At 39.8% G+C, this 21,348-nt stretch overlaps 2 protein-coding genes and 1 long non-coding RNA gene across 6 annotated transcripts in view; 1 reads left to right on the top strand and 2 right to left on the bottom strand.

Annotated features, from left to right (window-relative positions):
• Positions 1–418: 418 nt before the first annotated feature.
• Positions 419–12,530, bottom strand: samd9l (sterile alpha motif domain containing 9 like). Of its 3 annotated transcripts, XM_044180928.1 has the most exons (4): positions 10,120–10,427; positions 9,782–9,926; positions 6,782–6,844; positions 419–6,232 (listed from the first exon to the last, which is right to left on the bottom strand). In XM_044180928.1, exons 3-4 carry the CDS (start codon positions 6,783–6,785, stop codon positions 1,596–1,598), a joined length of 4,641 nt encoding a protein of 1,546 aa, XP_044036863.1. In that variant the 5' UTR covers positions 6,786–6,844; positions 9,782–9,926; positions 10,120–10,427; the 3' UTR covers positions 419–1,595. The 3 variants fall into 3 exon arrangements, with proteins under 3 accessions (XP_044036863.1, XP_044036861.1, XP_044036862.1); XM_044180926.1 differs by lacking the exons at positions 9,782–9,926; positions 10,120–10,427 and adding an exon at positions 12,389–12,530; XM_044180927.1 differs by lacking the exon at positions 9,782–9,926.
• LOC122868709 lies at positions 12,341–15,729 on the top strand. 2 transcript variants are annotated; one of them, XR_006376163.1, is made up of 4 exons: positions 12,341–12,358; positions 12,453–12,547; positions 13,193–13,314; positions 13,399–15,729. It is a non-coding gene; the product is annotated as an uncharacterized LOC122868709 (long non-coding RNA). The 2 variants fall into 2 exon arrangements; XR_006376162.1 differs by lacking the exons at positions 12,341–12,358; positions 12,453–12,547 and having other exon boundaries at positions 12,554–13,314.
• Positions 15,421–21,348, bottom strand: part of ern1 (endoplasmic reticulum to nucleus signaling 1) — a 19,418-nt gene continuing 13,490 nt past the window's right edge. The window contains exons 14-22 of the mRNA XM_044180935.1: positions 21,197–21,287; positions 20,902–21,091; positions 20,454–20,553; positions 20,115–20,314; positions 19,431–19,578; positions 19,008–19,135; positions 18,316–18,439; positions 16,913–16,980; positions 15,421–16,831 (exon numbers count right to left, since the gene is read on the bottom strand). Of these exons, the coding sequence (XP_044036870.1) occupies positions 16,265–16,831; positions 16,913–16,980; positions 18,316–18,439; positions 19,008–19,135; positions 19,431–19,578; positions 20,115–20,314; positions 20,454–20,553; positions 20,902–21,091; positions 21,197–21,287 (1,616 nt within the window). The 3' untranslated portion in view covers positions 15,421–16,264. The remainder of the gene's footprint in view (positions 16,832–16,912; positions 16,981–18,315; positions 18,440–19,007; positions 19,136–19,430; positions 19,579–20,114; positions 20,315–20,453; positions 20,554–20,901; positions 21,092–21,196; positions 21,288–21,348) is intronic.

The following is a 21,348-nucleotide window of genomic DNA, read 5'->3' as shown; positions in this document are numbered from 1 at the left end:
ACAAGATCCTCGTACAAGATGCTTTTGATCCTCCAATGCTTTAATAAATGACAAATTGAGAAATAGACTTTCTCTGGACTGTTCTTCCACAAATAAATGAACATGCTGACAAAATGTTTCAGTTTTTTTTGTCTTTTTAAAGTTACTTTTCTTGAGTTTGCCATATTATGTGCACACACTAAACCGTAATAGTTAACTGATGTTATAAAATATTCAGTGTTAAAATCTATAGTACAAAAACTTGATGTGAAGTGTCATTTGTGTTCATTTTTCAAGTATATAGGTCTAACTAGTCTGCCTTATAAAGTCTGCCAGTTGCTGCACTGTAAATTGAAATCTTCCAAAAAGATTATCACTATCAGTCGAACCTGAAAGGCTGATGTAGTTTGTTTTAAGGAATGACAACATTAAACTAAAATTGAAAAAGAAAAGGGTTTATTTGTTAAGACATGTTAAGAATACTGTTTACAGAGATGCACTGGTATGATAGGTATGCACTGAAGCCCAACTGGCTTCATTTGTAGTTTCATCTTAAGAACAAGTAGGTTTTCATAATTTGTGTAAAGTATATTCAATATCTATACAACCACTAAATTCTACACTTTTTCTGTTGCATATCAATATGTATACACATTCTTCTCCAACTGTACAAAATCTTGTTGTTTAGATTTTAATACATTTATTGTTAAAACACCAATACAGTTCCCATAAAAAATAGTTGCATTTATTCCACTGCTTTCTGCACTGTATCCTGGAAAATAAAGACGAGAGAGTATAAGCTATCATGATCTACTAGAAGTTCATACGTTGAGGAACCAAAATTCATCTTGTGCCATGGGATCACAAGTGCATTTGTTTGAAGCTGACTATGGATAGATTAAGTTCTGAATGCTCACATTCAAGTCACACATCACATTCTGGTCACTAGATTTAAGGTACCAAACAGCCACCACTCGCTTCTTGTAGTATAGCTGAGAGAATCTTTTTTTCTGTTTGGCTGCGTTCAGTTTCCAAATGATAACACCAAATGTGAGCCATTTAGCAAAATCCAAGCAAAAAATGGCCACTTGAGATGCATTTTGATGCCAGGTGTGAACTGCGGTCCATCTGAACTGGATCGACAAACAATCTGAAAATAACAGGATACTAAATTTCTATTTTACGATTACAGTTTTTATTTGAGAAGCATTGAGCTGTAGAGTAGCAAAGCCAGTTTACATTGTTATTACTCTGGGAATCCAGAGTGAATCATGTCATAGTCCATGTTCATATATACACAAAACTGGTTAGTAATTTTTAGATACTTTAGCTGTATTTTTTAGTACACTTACATACGTATATAAGTAAAAGAGGGGAAAATGCAAAAACCAATCTTACACAATACAATACTCATACAAGACCATGTGTCTCAACATTTTCTGTTTTGTATTTTACAGATATTGCCTACTTGACAAACTATCATAAGAAGACTTGAGTGTTTTTAGTTAATCTTTTCATAATCTGTTCTTGCTCTTGGTAATGAGGTGGATACTAGTCCCATGCTTCAGCAAGTTGACGTACAGCCATATGTGACAGGATCATTGTTCAAAGACAAACTATTTTTTCACAATGATGTTGTAGGCAACAGGGCCTCTAAAGGTAAACCCCAGGTAGAACGTGATGTTTTCATTACTATGAGGCACTGAAGGTACATGAAGAGGCAGGATGTTGAACTTCTTTTTCTGAGGGCCTTCAAGGTACACCACTCCATCTTCAGTCCATCCAGACACACTTTTCAGCATCTCTGCAATCTCAGGCTTTTTCCAAGCCTGACCCCTAAACCACTTCATGCGTTTCTCAGAGACTGAGAACACCCTTGTGATGTTTTCAAACTTTCTCTTGTGGACAAATTTATCCAATCCATTCCCACTACCCAGAAAAAAATGGGTGTAAAGCCTTCTCTTACGCTGAGGAAGGTCCTTCATCTTGGTCCGGTAGTCTTTTTCCAGGTGTTCAATAGCCGATTGCACAATTTCATATTTGGTTTCTTTTTCATGATCTGTGTCATGATCATCTGGCCAAAATAGCAAGGTAAGCAAGAACAGGGCACTTGGTAAACATTTCCTTTTATCAGATGGGAACTGATGACAAAGTGCCTGTAGATCTTTCAGAGGAGCTATCTTTTGATTCTGTGGTGACAGGCAGTTCAGAGAAATGTGGGCCACTATGTAATTGACAATATCCCTTTGACTAAATTTAGCCTTTCTTGGATTGCTGGGGTAGAAAGAAAGGATGGTCTCTAACAGAGGTACTGCATTCTTCTGGTCAGTTAGCTTTGAGAGGGTGGATGTTATGTTACCCCCGCCAAGATGATAGATGATCATGCGTTTTTGGAAGGGAGTTAGACTGGCTGGATTTGATTGTCCATGTTTTAGAAGTGCAGTAGAATGAGCTTCACTGAAAAACTTCCCATACTCTGAAGATTTTTTTGCCAGCCATTTCAATGGATGCCTCATCTTCTCCTCGGGAGTTTCAGGGGTCTCTTCTTCATCTCCACCAATGTCTGTCTGGAAGTAACTGAGGTCTTCTGAAATCCATTCCAAGGCATCTTGCATTGTCTTGTGAAGTTTTTTCAAACGGCCATGTAATGGTTCCCAGGCATCTTCAACTTCCTCAGGAATGTAATCTGTTAACAGGTACTTCATACACTCTGAATGGCCACTGGCTCTGTTTGCAAACACTTGCAATGAAGAGATCAGTTTGAGTAGGCTGCATCCAACCTCAACTTCAGAAAAAAACCCTGAACTGTTGAGGTGTTCCATATCTGCTTCAGCTGCTTTCTCACATTCTTGAAAACACTCCAGGGCTTTCAGTGCAGTATCCACAGCATCTGCTATATTTTGGGCTGTCTTTGGTACATTGTCATTGTCAATAGCCTTGCATTTTGCTTGGAACCATTTCCTGTACACCTGCCCTTTTGTGTCGAGTATGTATGAGTTGTTGGGCAGCTGTTTGGCTGCTGTCTCTGCCCAGAGTTTTGCCTCTTCAAACCGTTCATAAGTATAATGAAGACGAGAAAGTTGTTGTGCAAAGAATGGATCTTCATGGAAACACTGAAATGCTTGCTTGAGTAACTCAATTGCTTTGTCTGGGCTCTTCTCATTTTCACACACATGCTCAATCAGAGGAGAGAAAGCACTATCGTCTTTGTCCCCTTTGCTTATTCTGGATCGCCTTATGAAAAGTGCTCTCAAAAATGACAGATAGTCATCCCTTCCAAATCTGTTCTGGAAAAGCACAGTCTCATGGAGCAAATCCTTCGCCAAACTGCTTTGGGTCTTTTGGTTTTCCAAAAGTTGCTGGAGAATTTCCTTTGCAACGAGTGGGTGGATGATTCTGATTGATTCAATGTGCGTCTTGTCATCTCTAAGGTGCAAGAAGACTAGTTTAGCCTGATCACTGAGTGATCTCTCAAAGGCATGATGGCGAAACCTTTCCATGTGAATAGTTAAGGCAAGCAAAGCTTCACAATGGGACTGAGAGATGAACGAGTTTTGAACATAAGTGTTCAGCAGTGCTACATAGAGAATGAGGCGAGTGACAACAGACTGACGGTCAATGCCTTGGAGCAAATGTTCCACAAATTGTTGAACGTAATCCTCAGTGAATCCTTCACTCATCAAAACAAATGTCAGGATGAATTGAGGCTCATATCGTTCCTCAAGCACCTCTCGTTTTCCAGAAAACTTTCTCTTCTCTTGATCAGACAGTTTGTGAGTGACAGACACATTCTGTAATGGAGACTCTTTGCATCTCGTCTCTGGATCATAGGACCGTCTGCAGCTCAACAAAATGAAACAAAGAGTTCCATACTGGATTCTTTTGATGTTAATGGCAACCTCTAGTTCATTCCTGAGATCATCTAGATATTCTTTGTCTGAGTCTTCAATGAGGAGCAGCACGGGAAGACACCTCTGTGGCTCTTTTTCTTCATATTCTCTTAGTTCAACTGCATGTTGCGCAACAACAGCAGCTGAGTATGAAGGCTTCACAACTGCACACCTTAGATCTTTCCTGTTGTTCCACAGCACTTGTCTTGCCACAGTGCTTCCACCACTTCCTGGATGATGGTAGATGTTTATACTATTCACTGGAGTTTCATCTGCATTCCATTTCAAAGCGTCATGGACAAGTTTGGAAACATCACGATAAGCATCTCTTTCAATTACCTCTCCAACATACTTGTGCTCAGCAAGCCAGAAATTCAACCAGCTCACTCTCCCACCACGGTAGAATTGGTGTTCAATGTTTGCTTTCTCCTCATCGATGAAGTCTTTGCTTGTTTCATCACAATGATCGACGGTCAGAATTTCCAGAGAATACATATGTTCCTCTAGGTGTGTTTCAAGAAGACATGTCCCTTTCACAAAGACTGGCAAGTGTTTGCTGGCACATGCTTCAGTGGGTTGTATCTGCTGCAGAGTTGCATTAATGTGACTCATTTTCATCCCAACAACACTGGAATTGTTCACTGTTTCTGTTCCACATGAACCCTCTGCAAAGCTTTGCCACCTCTTGAAGTTTTCCTGTGATTCACAGATGCAGATGATGTCTTCATGGCCTTCCATGTCTGTGAAAAACTCATAAAAGGTGTGCAAGAGTGGTTTCTCAACAGGTGATGTGAGAAGAAAAATGACCTGGAAAGTCCCTTTTGGCAAGATTTGTTTACAGATCAAAGACACAGATTCCCTCAAGAAAGTCATTTTTGTCTTGATCCAAGTCATTTCATCACATGGAGTTTCATTTCCTTTGAAGTCAGTACGCCCATTACAAAAGATCCAGCTAGTTTGTTCAAACAGATGCAATTGGCTTGTGAATTCTTTGATGCTCGTGTCACCAGATATCCTATAGCTCTGCAAAGAATGCATGTTTGCAGCGTGATGCTGGAGGTATCTACTGCAAAGACCCGATATCTTTGTGTCTGGGTCAAAGTCAAACACACAGAATATGTTCATGTTAAGTAGCCAGTCAATGTTGCAAAGGTCATCAGGTGTGAATTTGTTTGTGACGAGTATGAACCATTTCTCCTTTTCAATGAATTTCTTCCCACTGGTCATTAGCATTGTGAGTTTCCTTCCAAGATCTTGGCAGAAGTCTGGAGCACTGAGGAACTGATTTTTCTCAGCTTCTTCTCTGTGAGCATCCCGATCTTTGACTCGCTGGTAAAAGTTACTTAGGTCTTTATCGCTCACTGGCTCCGTTTTTGAACCCACCCTCAGCAGAATCGTTTCTTTCTCAAATTCTACTTTGTTAGTTGACTCTTTGAAGTTTGGAAGACGAACTGCATACACCTTGTTCTTAACAATACTTATTGAAGGCACAATGTCAACCTCTATCACATAACTCTTTTCTGTACTTTCTCGATCCATAACCTCAATGAACCTTGGTGGCCGCACACACTGACGTACATGCTCCTTGTCAGAGGAAAAACTCCTTTCAATGTAGTCCAAAGCATCTACATAAATGTCTTTCTCTTGTACAGGGATACCAATTATCTCACCATGCACGTATCCTGCATCCTCCTTGCTGTCCATCACACCAAAGTGTATTGTGCCATTTGACCTGATATTCATACAGCCAGTTGCAAATTTAAGGACCTCTTTGGCAAACTTAGCTTGAAGTCTTGTGCGATCCAATGCAGCAGCTGTAGAAAGAGACTTAAATTCATGGCATGGAGATGTCAGATTAAAAGCACCCGATTCAGGTTGCAGGACTCTGTGCTTTACATATATGAAATCAATCCCTTCTTTATCAAATGGCCGTGGTCTGCAGTCTTCCTTTGAAGTCAACACACATTGTTTCTGAGCAGTTTGTCTCTCCTTCGAGACACCTTGATCTCTCTCAGTAGTCTGTGCCAGAAGAGCTTCACTTGTTGTAGGAAGACATTGAACTGATTTCTGATTGTTTTTCTCTTCCAACTCAGTTTTTTTTCCACTGGTGAGCTTTTTCTTCTCCTGTGACTTTTGCTTGGGGTTGATGAGATCATCTCTCTTTTGAATAATCAAATGAGCAGGCCCTGATTTCATGTAAATCTTTGTTTTCAAAAAGTCCTCATTCAGAGTAAGAAGTATTTGTCCATCTACTTCTTCTTCATAGAGTTTTTCTATGTACAGTTCCTTCACTCCAATAGATCTTAGCCAGGTGCTTACTTGAGATTCAGTCCAATTCTTGGGTGACTGCTGAAGTTCGTCAGCTGTATAGTGGGAAAAGACAGAAAAAAGCAATATGTTTGATTAGAAATAACAGAATCAGAGAAGCACTATAGTTCTGTTCCACACTTCAGGCATATTTGTAGTTTTTCAAATGTAGAGATGTTTGGTAGTAGCACATACTGTAAATATTCTAAATTTTCCATTTTGTCAACTAATCCCATATAAAGTGTTAGTCTGTATCTCTATACTTTCCAACTACCCTAGGCTGTCTGTGGCACTTGGTCCCAATTAATTCCTATTGAAAACATACATCTTTAATGGAGTAATTCATTGAGGGTTTTTTTCAGCACGACAAGATACACATTTTGCAGAGCAGAAATGCTCCCTTGCGAGGATGCATTTCCGCACACTCACGTGCACGCGCATGGTTTGTATGCGTGCGGGAACTTGTGGTGCACCAGGGAATATTTTAGGTATTAACACATAGGTATTAAGATAAATTTCCCTGCACACAGCTCAAAATACCACATGAAGTATGTAAGTATTAAAAAAAGGGCATATCATAAAAACCAACGTGTGACTCCACTCACCCATGATTTTCCTTTCTCCTTTCGTCACATTATCAACTTTGGTGTTTACCTATCACCTTCCATCTGCAAATGAAAATGTTATAGTTACATTCAGTCCATTATCATCTTGCATACAGATGAATATGTGGTAATGAAACTGGCAGATTTATCACCTCAAACTTTGTGGTGAAACTTTCAAACTGGAATCACAGATAGCTTTAGTTCATTTTATCCCTCCTGGTACAATCATTGTACTGACAGTCATGCCAAACTCCATGCAAACTACTGTTAAATTATCGAGTCACATTTTACACTCCTTGCCAAAATTACTCAAGATTATAACCCCGCCGGTACTGGATTATCGACCAGTACGGATATCAATATTTTAGTTTTAAAAATATATATATCAGCTGATATTAATTTTTTTTTTTTTTTTTTTTTTTTTTTTTTTTTTTTACATAAACACATAACATACACAAAAAATGTATTAATAAGCATTAACCATGGAGTGTAACTTGTTACTACAAAATAGTTCTGTTCTTGTTCAACGTCATGATAGTACTTATTTTATGATAGTATTTATTTTATAACAGAAGAACTTTGGTTACAAAAGTTATATGTAGGGTTATGAAGGTGTTGTGAATTGACATTTCTTCCACAGATATTAACCTATGTGTAGAGTAATGCCAGATGTATAAATATATGCAATTTTAAGTCTAACACAACAAAATGTGGTAAAGGTTAAGTGTATAATACATGTCAAAGCTACTGTAAACTGTGGCCAAACCACTGACCACATTTAAATTTAGGATTAATTAAGAACTACAGAAAGCCACAGGACACAGGCTGAGTGAGTCTGACAGCAGAAAATTGCACAGTATGTAGCCTAGGTAAACCAAGGATTTACCATTTGGGCTTGAAGATGGAGTTAATGCAGTCCAAAAAACAAAAAGCTGAGCAGTACTGTATTTATCATCACATTATATAATCTATCTATCTTTGTTGAGCCACACCCCATGGCAAACTTGTTAGCAAACAGCCTTTTACACATGCAGCAGATATAAAGCAATGTTATCATTTATATGGAGTCATGTGTCTGGTGACCTGATGACTGTAATACCAACAGTGTCCAATGTAAAACAATTTCCCCCTGGCCCTCTTGGCCACTAGATCATAGTTTTACTGGCCCCTTGTATATTTTCACTGGCCCGGCAGCCAAAAACTGAAAATAACTTGTTCCCCCAACATTAAATAAATACAGGAGCCCTATATTGCAACGCTTACTGTAAAAGGACATTTCAATCATTCCCTTACACTATAAGACATTAGATAAATATTCACATTTGAATCTAAAGAAAGAATACAGTACAGTACATTGTTGTTGTTGATGCTGCTATCTGTCCTTGCACATCACCACATTATCTGATGACAGTCACAGCTCATGGAAGTCACATCGCTGGTTTAGACTGCTGTCCATGTTGTTTGAATAAAACTGACCACATATGAAACATCATGACTTATTTTGTCTCTACTTGGGAGATGTGTGCAAAAAACGACGGCCATAGCGCTCGACATTATCACTGAAACCAGGCACAATCCAGGTGGAGTTCATGGACCAAACTATGATACTCTCCCAGTTGTGTCTTCGCTTGGCTGATTTAGTGTACCCAGCTTCGAAGTTTGTATGTGGCTTGCAGTCTATGCTGAAAAATAGCGATACCAAGAAGCTTCCTTTGGTTTGTGTTCATTTGTTTGAGAGAGAGAGAGAGAGAGAGAGAGAGAGAGAGAGAGAGAGAGAGAGAGAGAGAGAGAGAGAGAGAGAGAGAGAGAGAGAGAGAGAGAGAGAGAGAGAGAGAGAGAGAGAGAGAGAGAGAGAGAGATGGTCGAGCAACCTATAGAGTGAATGAGGAGAGGGAGGGCTGGTAGCGAGAAAGCAGGTGAATAAGGGAAATACAGAAATAAAGCGTTATTTTCTGATTGTGTCACACTGGTTACTTTCTAAGCACAAATAAACAAGCCCACACCACTGCACTACCCTGCGGTTAGTCAAAGTGTTTTCTTGCTGAAAACAAATCTCATAGCGGATTATAAAAAACAACTGAGCGCCAAACAGCAACAAGTGTATGGTCACATCAGTATTTTCAGATTTTTATATTAACGTGAGTACCATAGCTGTTGAGCTCAACGCAGCTGGCTACATGGCTAGCTAGCCACAAGTACCTTAGCGTGTCTCATAATAGGCCTAACATTACACTGCTACACGAGATGACACCCTCAATAACAGTCATGTTTTGGGTCTAAACACTATAATGAGCAGATTTGCAGTAGTTCTGAGCCTTAATTTACCTTCGACATGACACATTGGTAATATATTGGGATCCCACGTCCAATCCGTTCAGAAGAGCGACTGTCTTTTCATTAGCAGACCAGTCTGCCACTGGCCCAGAGAGACCAGTGACTGATCAATTATTTTCAGGGCCCAGGCCATCGAGCCATTGGTTTTGTTGAACCCTGACCAATATTCACTCTCCTTTTAGCTCTGTTTTTGAGAAATAAAAGATAGTCCAGAAATGAAAATATCTGGCTCTTTAGCTGCTAAATGCAATTTTGTGTGTCTGCCATTTTGTGGTGGACAGGTAGCACACAGTCCCTTTTTAGAGCTTTTTCACTAAAGACAGCTGCCTGCTGTGGCCAAAAGAGTGTTAGGAGTGAACCAAAACAGTAAAGTTGTGTGCCAAAAGACCAAAACAATTACTTAAAATTTGCTTTAAAGTTCCATAAAGATACTCCCTTTCACATAACAGTAATGTGATTCATTGTTATAAAATTCTTGATTATAGGTGCATTAAAAGGGTTGGGGACTAGAGTCCCCACAAGAAGAAAAATACAAGTGTGTGTGTGTGTGTGTGTGTATTTTCCCTAATTGTAGTTGTTGTTTCCACAATCTTCTTCTGGAATAAAGTAATTGTAATTTAATTATAGTTTTAATGATATAAATATGATATAAATGAATAAACTCACTTGTTTTGATGTGTTCAAATTGGCATCACTGTTTTATCAGATCAGACCAAATTCCACCTTTTGTTTGGTCCTGATTTTGTTTTATGAGCAGGGCTCCTCCCAGGACACATCTACACTGACCTGGAACATCCATTACACCAACCTCCTGTGGTATATACAATCATATACTGTTTTAATAGAAATAACTGCTTAAAAATTAGGGATATATAATAATTAGCCACAGAGAAAAATGAGAGCTACACGTGTACAAAGGTCATTTCTTTTTGTAGGTTAGCACCATTTACTACGAGTTAGGCAAAAACCTAGCAAACTATTAACAAGGCGAACATTGTTATTACCTTGGATAAATACGGAGAGAAATCAGCCCATGTCCCTTATCTGGTCTGGATTTGTTTTGTTTTTAAAACTGCAGTCACAGAGTGATGTTAAACACAGGACTGCTGGAACCTGACTCGACCTCCGTATAATATCGTCTGGTGCTTTCTGATGGGCAGCACCCACTGCGCCTGCGCAGCTCTTCAAGTTTCGTTTTTGAGGAAAACCCGAAATACACACACCTGCGTGAGTTTCAGAGCTGAGTCACCTCCAGCAGATACCACACAGTCAGTCATGGCTGAGCCGAGCGTCCCATGATAACACTACAAAACAATTTCATGAATGAATATAATTTTAATAATCGCGCCAGTAGCCTAGATAACTTGTTAATGCTGGAGGCAACAAACGCCGATGCAAAACGGCCCAATGAGCTCGCTTTTATTTTTATGTGCGGTCAGGCGATACCGTGTTCAAGCCTTTTATAGTCAACAGAAGAAAGTAGCTCAAATTACCCAAAATTAAAGCCGCAAGCAATAAGAGGGTTTCAGGCTTCACAGAGTCACTTCAGCTAGTTTAATTCTGTTTAAAGAAGGAGTGAGACCAATCACACATGGCGCACTTGTGTCTTCGTTATAATGGATGCAGCGGAAAGAAATGCCTAGCCTAGTAAGTTTAATGTCTTTAGCTTGTTCCAGCTCACGGCAAATTGAGCGACGGCGTCAGACAACAAATAATAACCAGTACAAACCCAACAGGGCTCTGTTTGATCCCTAATAATATTCAATTTAAAAGCCCTGCATTCAAAATGAAAAGCACCAAAATGTCTAGCTTTATATAGTTTAGTATAGAGTATTTGTAAGTACAGTGCTTGAATAAAAAGGTACATAGTCCATCTATGGTTACTATGGGCTATTGTTAAAGAAAACCACTGTGCATGAAAGCAGTTATGTAACAGAGTGGGACCACAGAGCCTTTGAAGTAAAAGGGAAGAAGTGGGCAGAAGAAAAAAAGAGCAACTTGTTTTAAAGTTACTACAAGTTAGTTCTGTTTTTGTTCAAGGTCATTACAAAAGTTATATGTAGGGTTATGAAGCTGGTATGAATTGACCTTTCTTCCACAGATGTGCAGAATAATGGCAGAAATATAAATATATGCAATGTTAAGTCTGTAACACAACAAAATGTGGGAAAGGTGAAGTGTATAATACTGTACATATACAAGTACTGTAAAGCATTTAGGATTACTGAAGTTCCACAGAAAGCCTGAGGACACAGTCCGAGTGGGGCTGACAGCTGAATATTGCACAGTACATAGGTGAACCAGGGATTTACCATTTGTGCTGGAAGACACTCAAATGAGAAGAAAAAGGCACCTTAGCAGTACAGTGCCATTTATCACCACATTATATAACTTTGTTGGACCACACCCCAGCATTACTCACATTTACTAGATATAATAGTATGCAAAGCACAGCCGTAGCAGGTCCTTGGTCGTTAAAAGTTTAAATGATACATAAGAAAGAATTTTATAAACCTGTTCTAGACACCACGTGAAGGGAGCCGTGGGTCATCCTTACCAGGTACCTGGACCACTTCTACAGTCTTTGAGCCAAGATATGTTAACACATCCCAAACCTCTCTGTACTGAATGCAGTGATAAAACTGATATTGATCTTCTCATCCGCAGTATATTTCTCATTATGTTCCAGTGTTCCTTTAATTGTTACTTTATGGCTAAATTGCATTTGAGTTAATTCGTATTCATAGGCTTACATCCTGATATGAGAGTCTGGTTTCAGATATATTAACATGTATGTCAGTGTGTGACTTGGAGAGGGCGCAGTGATTCACACACTGCCTCTGTGTTACTGTGCTGCTCCTTTTTGGCAGAGGCCTGCTTCATTTGCTTGTATTAAAATTCCTGCTTTTGCTTGCCAATGCTCCAAGACTTTTAACATCAGACAGAGAAAGGTTATGCCGTAGGCTACTCTAACCAATGTTAAAGGTGGGGTATGCGATTCTGAAGAAATCCAATACCACGGCAAATACCATGAGCGAACAATGACACAGCAAGTAATGTAACTAATGTTAGCTTGGTTGTGGGTTAGCAAACTGTCCCTGCAGCTGCTGCTGCAAAGCTAACACGCAGAGAGGACGAGACGGTTTCCCAGAGCCAGCAAACCAGCTCCAGACAGCGATACTCACAACTCTCCAGCTACTATAGCAAACATCACAACAACAGCATATCCTGGCAAACTAGAAAGTAAGCTGAATGTCCGTCATTTAACGTTACCTGACACACAAATCATGGCTGGAATAGCGTGGAGTGGCTCCTTTGTTTATTTCCCCATTTTCAGAGCCAGGGTGGTGGTGGTGGTGTTGTTGGTGGTGGGGTCCAGGTAGCCACAGTGCAACCTCAGGTTGTAACCCAGCTCAGCGCAGAGGAGAGAAGGTAAGGAGAAGCGAGCTGAGGTAGCAAAAATACTCCACCGCCTGCTCGCAGCCAATCAGCCAATCCGGAGCTCACCCACCCTTTATGTTTGTCATGTGTTTGATTGGTCTTTGAGTTTTCACTTCCCACATCGGAAGTCATAAATTGGAAAATCACAAGAATAACAATGTCTATTACGTCCACAGCTTTTAATTTGGCTTCATTTTAACAAATTAAGAATGTAATGCAACAAAAATCATGTGATGCTTTGTTTACAGGCAACTTTTACCCTCCCTCCTGCTTGTTGTGATGATTGACCAAACTCAGTCTAATTTTAAAAACATACTCCCCTTCCTCCTCGCCTGCCTGTCAGTGTCTCTTCCTCAGTGACTACTTTGTGGCAATATCTGATTTTTGCATGTAACACATTACTGAACAAATTTATTTCCTGATTTTGCATCCTCTTCTCTACACTTTATATTGTTCTTTGAGTTATTCCTCATGTGATAACATTCATTTAATGTAATTAGCCTTTGAATGGAAATATGTTTGTTTTATATATTATATGCATGAGTTCTTGCACCGACGCAGCACTTCCTTGTTAAATCTGTAAAGCACAGATGACATGTTGGTGGATTAACATTTGGATTCCTTGTATTTCCACAGCCCAGCCCGTGAGCTCATGTCCACCCCCCCTCCCCAGAGGAATGGTTCACTCAATCTTACAGTAGGAACCCCCCACTCTCAGGGTGGATCCAGGGGGCCTAGTCCACACATGGTTCGCAGAGGTGAGAGAATGTACATTCCTATTCTGATTATTTATTACCATTAATATTGTTAATATCATGTAATAATTCTGTTTTCCTCTGAAGGCACCAAGAAGCAGGCCCCAGCCCCGCCCAAACAGGCCAGCCCATTTTCCTCCCATCCCAGTACCACCCAGATGCTCAGCTCCCCTCATCACCCACCCATAACCCCCAGACGCCAGCCCAGCAAAGATGGCCCAATCCAGGCAACTTATACTGTAACAAAGAGGCATTACTCTGTGTGTATGTGTGTGTTTGTGTGCACAACATGTGCACTGTATGATTAAGTTTTTCCAATGGAAACTCTCATCTAGCTCCAAATAGAGCAGGATGTTTGATCTGGCTACTTCTGTAATGCTGTGGTGCACAGATCTGACAGTCAGTGGTGGAAGAAATATTCAGATCATTTACTTAACTAAAAGTAGCAATACCAAAATTAAAAATACCCCATTACCCCAAGTAAAAGTCATGGATTCAAAATCCTACTTAAGAAAGAGTACATTAGTATTATCAGCAAGTATCAAAAGTAAAAGTACTCACTATGTGAAAGGCTCCTGTAAGTGTTATACTGTATATATTATTGGCTTATTATTAGAGATACATTCATGTTTAAGTGCCATTTTAATGTTGTAGCTGGTCGAGGTGCAGCTAATTAATTGCTTTATATACTGTTGAGTTGTTTAACCTATAGCAGTTTGTCATATTTTATAAGTTCATGTGTTTAGAATCATAATCTGCAATGTAACTAGTAACTATAGCTGTAAAATAAACGTAGTGGAGAAAAAAGTACAATATTTGCCTCTGACAGTGGTGGAGGAAGTACTCGGAGGATCTTTTACTTAAAAGGTGGGGTATGCGATTCTGGAGAAATCCAAAACCATGGCAAATATCATGCTATAGAGCGAACAACTTTGGGAGAAAAAAACCTGCAGCTGGGCCAGATGTGTTCAGGTCCTCTCACACACTGTATAATTCTTCTTCAATAAACACTTGAGTCGAATAGAGTGCAATGCAATATAGATTTTACTGTAATATCAAAACAAAGTACACGTAAAACCGAGTTGGTTCATGAAGCAAATGAACAGGCTCAGTTGTGCATTCACTTATATTTTCAAAACATGCTCCTCTGACTGTCCTTGAATACATTGGGTAAATATAAGGATATGGTGGTTTTTTGAGAAACTAAAACAGGAGGATCCGGGCAGAGAGATGGGAAGAGTGTCTTTTCTGTCTCTTAATTAGACAGAAAAAGTTAAATCACAAAACTTCCCAGGCTCTGTTCAATGAAATACAAACTTTCATGTGTTGCTTCTGGATCATGAATTCAATGTTTCTTTGATTAAAATAAACCACATCATAAACCTCCGACCTTTGGCAAAACACATCAAAACCCACAGCAGTTGGTATTACGTGTGTACAGAGAGCATGCACATTTTCTTCTCTCAGCTCTCATGTATGTCCATCAGCTGTAGGCACTTATCTATAGTACGTTCTAAAATATATCAAAATAAAGGCTTTGTTACAACACTATATGTATTAATCAGGAAACATATTACTTGCGACCAGAGTGAGCTAATTCATGCACTGGGAACACAGGGAAGGGGAAGGTCACTCTGCCCCGTGTGCTCCAGAGTGTTTACAATTAGGAGTGCCAATGCAAGGGAGAGGCAGAGAGTTTCTTCATACAATGGGCACCCTTCCACAGGAATGTAGGTGCAGTACAAGCAGGCCAGTGCTTTCACTGAGCAACACAACCTGAATGATTATTGAACTTGATTATCTATATCAAGGAAAATATTTTCCACACAACAACACAGCAAGTAATATAACTAACGTTAGTTAGTTAGAACGATATTCGCTGAATCTGACAAAAAGACGTGTATTGGATTAGAATCACATACCCCACCTTTAACTGCAATAGCTAACCCAGACAATTCAGTGCATACCAGCAGCTTGGAGCACCTGAAAATGAAAATATTTGTTAAACGCAAGTTTCTTTTATGCACTGACTGTAGTTATAGTTAGTATATTCCAGATTTTCCCAATCTCCATCTTGAGATGCAGCAAGATCAAACAACAAGCAAAAACTTAGTATTAAAAAAATAGAATTTAATGTGCAAGTCATTAACTTCACTTTGACACCCTTGAAAAGTTATTATACATGAGTTCTGCAGCCTGACCTCTAAACTCATATTTGACTACATAATTACATGAAGATAAAATTACCTACTGTATTGAGATGCCACCCTAAACACCCTCTGGAACAGTCCACTCTTACAGAGTCGGCACAATAGTCTTGATTGACAAAAGAGAAGCAGTCTAGCAGCATTAACTGGAATCAAGCACATTTAGCATAGTCAGTTGTAAAGGTCTGTACCCATACAGCACAGTGGTATTTAAAAAAAAAAAAAAAAAAAAAAAAAAAAACATCGGCCACAAACGATTTATCATCAATGATCCAAATTCTGAATCAGTCTATACAAAAATATACATATAGTATCTGTGCAGTGAACAGGCTCACTGAGAAATACGCCATTGCAAAGCTACCTAAGTGTTCAACAACATCGAGACATGTTTCCCACAACAGAGGACAGATATTTTTGGGACCAACACTTTTTTGGACATGCTGTTGTAAAATAAAAATAAAAATCTCTTTGCTCAGTCCAGCTACAAGACAATGTCCAACAACACCCTGTTGGTTATCTGACTTCCTCAAAGCAGAGACAGACTACAGTTCTGTTGGGAAACAGTTTAACCCAGGTGAGTAGAAGGCACTTAACTAAGGGCCCAGCTGCTGCGCCTGGCAGTGGATCCCAGGCACTGCAGGCCTGGTCCTCACCAGCTCACGGTGCAGCAACTGAGTCCCAAGTGGTGTCCACTCTTGAAGGCAAATGCTCCCATCTGTGCTGGGTCCACCTGACTCTAGTCCAGTTCACACTGGTTCATTGTCCAGTGTAGGAGGATCTGGCAGTGTGTGCATCTCAGACTGACTGGATTCTCTTTGCCTGAGAGGAACTGTAGGTGATTCTGAGGCAAATGTGGGGTTCACTGTTTGACTGTGCAAGTCAGTCGGTGTGGACAGTGCTGGCACTGCTGGCTGCACTGTCTCAACAGGCAAATGTGAGGATATAGGCTCATCTGGTGATGTAGAGGGCACTGAGTCAGCAGTTGTTGTGTGACAGACCTGCACAGGCTGTGCAGAATGTGTAGGTTCCTGGGGTTGTGAGGAGGGTGATGATGTGTGTGTTGGCAGGTGTTGAGTGCATGGCTCATTTTGTCTTTGTGGCCCGAGGTATGTGTACTGGGCCTGTGTTTTTGCAAGCTGCACTGCAGTGGAGTAGTAAGGCAGGAATGACCTCTCAGGTGCACAGGTCCGCATGGCCAGGTAGGTGTGCATCAGCAGGTGGGGGAAGCGGGAGGTGAAGTAGGAGACAAAATCATCAGGGATGGAGCCCAGAGTCTCCTGTACCTCAGCAGGTAACTCTCGGTAATGGTGTTTCTGTTGAAGGAAGGTCAAGCTTTAAATCTAACAGTAGAGACCAGTGTCTTTTAAACACAAAAGATGAGAATACATCCCTACCTTGTTTCTCATTGCACGCAGCAGGTCTCTGACTGACCCACCCTTATAGGAGCGAAATTTTCGCAGATCTGCCGAAGAAAGAGAAAACCTCATGCATCACCCACAGAATGAATCATTATCCAACAAGGAACCAGTAAACAGGAAATCCTGAAATGATACAGCTGTCTTTTTATTTTATATTGTTACTGAAGTACCCAAACTTGGACTGATTAATCCAATTTTGGTAACATTTTCCCCATGTTTCATCAAAATAACATCGGGGGGCCAATCGTTTAAACGATTCATACGCACAAAAACGCCATTTCCAAACGGTTATTTTTAAAAGAAGAAAGCGCAGTGAGAATGTGCGCTCCTCACACAGACTTCAGACCAGGCGCACAGTTTTCTAGAGATAGCTACAGGTGATATGAAAAGGTGGACATGAAATACAAGGTGAGACTTTACTTTACTTTACAGTAAAACATTGTTTGTTTAGGTTGTTTGCCAGTTTCACTGATTGTGTTATTATTTTTGCAGTCCACACAGCGTTCTGTAAAATGTCAATCAAATGCGCATTTATAAACTTAATTTAAAATTGAGTGATAAATGTATCAGTTTTTATTTACATCTGAGCCATTATTTCCCTGTTAATGATCTCTTTTTAAATTCTGTTACAATATAAGCTCTACAGATCAATCACTGATCATCCTCTTGACGTATAATAATGATATAATAATAATAATAATAATAATAATAATAATAATAATAACAACAACAACAACGATAGCAATATCACTGCGGATGATGGTTTACAGGTACATGTAATGAATTAGTGGTACAGGCGCTATAAATAGCCATCGCTATGCTGACAGCTGCTCTGCTGCGGAGAACCTTGCAGATGCGACACAATCTGTTAAGTTGCGCTTCTTCTTTGCTGTTCTCTCTGACAGGTCTAATGAGTGCTGGAGCGGGCACAGGTATCAATATTCAAATGGTGTTTAAGGGCGTTTCTACATCCATTTCTGCCGATCCGTGGGAGTGGAAATGAGGCATTGTATGCCCGGTTCTACAATGACATATTTATAAAAACAGAATCAGGCGTACATGTAGCTTTATAAATATACCGAAAAGAATGTGCATGTGTAGCACACAGATATATATATATATATATATATATATATATATATATATATATATATATATATATATATATATATATATATATATATATATATATATATATATATATATATATATATATATATATATATATATATATATATATACACACACACATACATACATACATACATACATACACACACACACACACACAACACAACACCAGAAACAAGAAGACTATTTTACAACAGGGAGGCCAGGAGCTTGTATTTGACATGTGTAAATTTTAGACAGTCTCATACCTGTCTGCAGTGGCACTGTGATATGCTCTCTCCAGTCACCCTTGACAACAGCCCTCCCTCCTCTCTCCAGCTGTCTCACAATTGGTCCGTCCAGCGGTTCCTTTTCTATTCTGTCGCTCACATCCTGCGAGCAACCACAAAAAACTTCAGTGAATTTTAACTAATATGCCAGGTAGCTTGCAGTCTTAGTCTGATTCAGAAAATGAATATATGCAAACAAACTCTTATTTTAGAACTGAATGGGTCCAAGCACAGTCCACTACGATAGAGTGTTTGGATATGACTGACAAATCTATTACACAGTACATTAATGAAGTTCGGCAGGTTCATATGACTGTAAGGACTTGGTGGATGGTTTTCATACATCCTAAAAGCATTTAGAGTAGCTATTGCAAATAATCAGATCTTTATGCAGTCCAATACCGACAACCTTACTTCCCAAATCACATTAAAATAGCCTGCATGTGTACGCATGTTTGCCTGTATGAAGACGTTTATTAATGAACAATACAAGCAGAGCATACATGTGGATTTATACAATTTCAAAGATGCCTGAGTGTGTGCACAGACTAATCTGCTTACTCAAACCACATCTTAGTGCAGTACAGAGGTTTAAACTACATCAGGGGCAGCCTAAACCATGTGATCTTTACAATAAGCAGTGAAACTGTCAGATAAGTAAAATAGCTGACCTGAAAGAACTGCAACTCCTTCTCCAGGCTCCAGAAGAATGGGTGTTTGAGAACGCTCTCAGCTGAAGGCCTCCTATGGGGCTCCATGCTCAACATCTGCTCTATTAAATCTCTGGCGACAATGTCCCCTGATAAATGACACAAACATGCTGGTTTTGACAATATGCTCATGAGGTATGATCACACGGCATACAGTGTTAAAAAATAACTTTTTTCACTTAACAAAACTGTAAATAATTTTTATTCATAAATTGTTGTCATCAAATTAGAATCCCCACAGCTGTACCAAACAACAACCAACCAATCACACAATCATGCACACCACTCTCTCCACCTGCCCTTACTGATCTACATTACCCAACAGCTACATTACTGTTGTACACCTCTGGAAGTGATTTGAAAAAACAAGAAGCAACAACTCACCATGTTTGTCAGTTTGCAGCTGGTCGAGGTTGTATGTGCCCAGTAGGATATTTGCTTGCCTCTGCAGAGACTTGCCAAAAGGGTGGCTTCCCTGAGACACCACGTAGTAGAACACACAACCAGCAGAGAAGATGTCAACAGCACAGGTCTACAAGGGACAAGAGAAGGAAAGGATGGAGGCATGTAATGAAACACACATTTATATAGGGTATCAAGTTATGTATGTTAGTGTTGGTTTATTTAGTTAATTAGGTTAAGCTGTTTGCTATCAGACAAATGGTTACTACAACCTGAAACAAACCCACTCCAATAGATGCCATTATGTGCGCTATAAAGTAGTAATCCTTTGGTTGTCAAATTAGCTCAAGTATCATGAGGTTTCAAGTGGGCTCTGTGAACACTTTAAACGTCCCTTAATTCGCTTTTATAATTGAACTCTCTGATTTTTTCCACATTCACCCTATGGACAGTTTCTAGTGTTGTGAACTTTTGGGTGAAAGCTTCTTAGATGCTTCTATTGTTTTGTCAACTGCAGCTTGTTTTTAAGAGTTGTATCCAACTTCTAAATAAGGTGATTGCACACCTTTTCAAAAAGTGTATCATTTTGTGTTTCTGTTGTGAATTCTGAGTACCAACAATACTTATAACCTTCATGAGAGAGCTGCTACTCTACCACTGACTCACCGGGTTGTCTTTGCAGTCCTCACTGAGTACCTCTGGGGCAATCCAACCCTCAGTGCCCGGCACTCCTGACCTTCTACTGAAACTGTGGCGGCCCACTGCCAGCTTCTTACACAAGCCAAAGTCTGAGATCATGGCCCGGACCCGACCGTGGGCATTGGGCATAGACACCAGGATGTTGTGGGGTTTCAGGTCTCTGTGGACTGAAGAAAAGTATGAAGGTGAATGGAGAAAAACAAGCTGTCAGTGACTTTAGCGGTGTAGATGTTGTTACATATATACACAAAAATACAAAACAGGTAATAACAATGAGACAGTGATTTTGTATTCAGTGATGGATACCTATGTTGAGAGAGTGCAGATGGGCCAGTCCTGACATGGTCTGCTGAAGAAGCATAACTGGCTCTAGTCCATGACGGTCGAAATCCTTCCTCTCCACATACTAGAAAGATGAAAGACAGTTAGTGTAGTCGAATAACTATAACAAGGTGTCTCATTTTCACATAGTTTGAAGATGTGTAAAACACCAAATTAATTTTAGCATGGGGAGTAATGACACAATGACAAAGAATCCTGGCTATTTCTTCCACTTACTGCTGAACTTTAAAAATCAGATGGTACACTTACACTCACAGTAAAACTGTATGCAAATGACACAAACGTAATGCATCATTAAGGAAACAATTAAAACTGGGCTGCTATTAGCAAAATACTTTTTAAAAACACAATTAACTCAACTTTTCCCAGACTCCAGAAAATTGCCTATGTGATCTATTAAACCATTCAATACCTCCTGAAGTGAGGCAGCACACAGCTCAATGGCTATGTACTGGAACTGACGATCCCTCTCGGTGCAGAAGTAGCGGATGACATTTGGGTGCTCGTCTGACTCCCTCAGCAGCTGAACTTCCCGGTCTGCAAAGCTGAAGCACTCTGGGAGAATTCTCTTCACTGCCACTGGACGGTTGTCAAACTGACCCCTTGTGGAGAAACAATGGAAATACAGCGTTGTGATATTTCTTCAGTATTTTACAAATTTAACAGAAGTTATCAAGAATAATTGTCGACTGGTTGTTCAGACTTACTTGTAGACAATGGTGCCCTCAGCACCATGACCCAAGACCTCTTTGGGACGGAAAGTTATGTTGCCCACTCTGACAATATTGGAGTCCTCCTCTGATAAGACAAATACATAATTTCGGAAAGTGAAAACTGGGTTAAAATTGTTACTCTAGTG

The sequence above is a fragment of the Siniperca chuatsi genome, linkage group LG21 (genome assembly GCF_020085105.1).
Source record: "Siniperca chuatsi isolate FFG_IHB_CAS linkage group LG21, ASM2008510v1, whole genome shotgun sequence".
Lineage (NCBI taxonomy): Eukaryota > Metazoa > Chordata > Actinopteri > Centrarchiformes > Sinipercidae > Siniperca > Siniperca chuatsi.
This window is presented reverse-complemented; position numbering and strand designations above follow the sequence as displayed.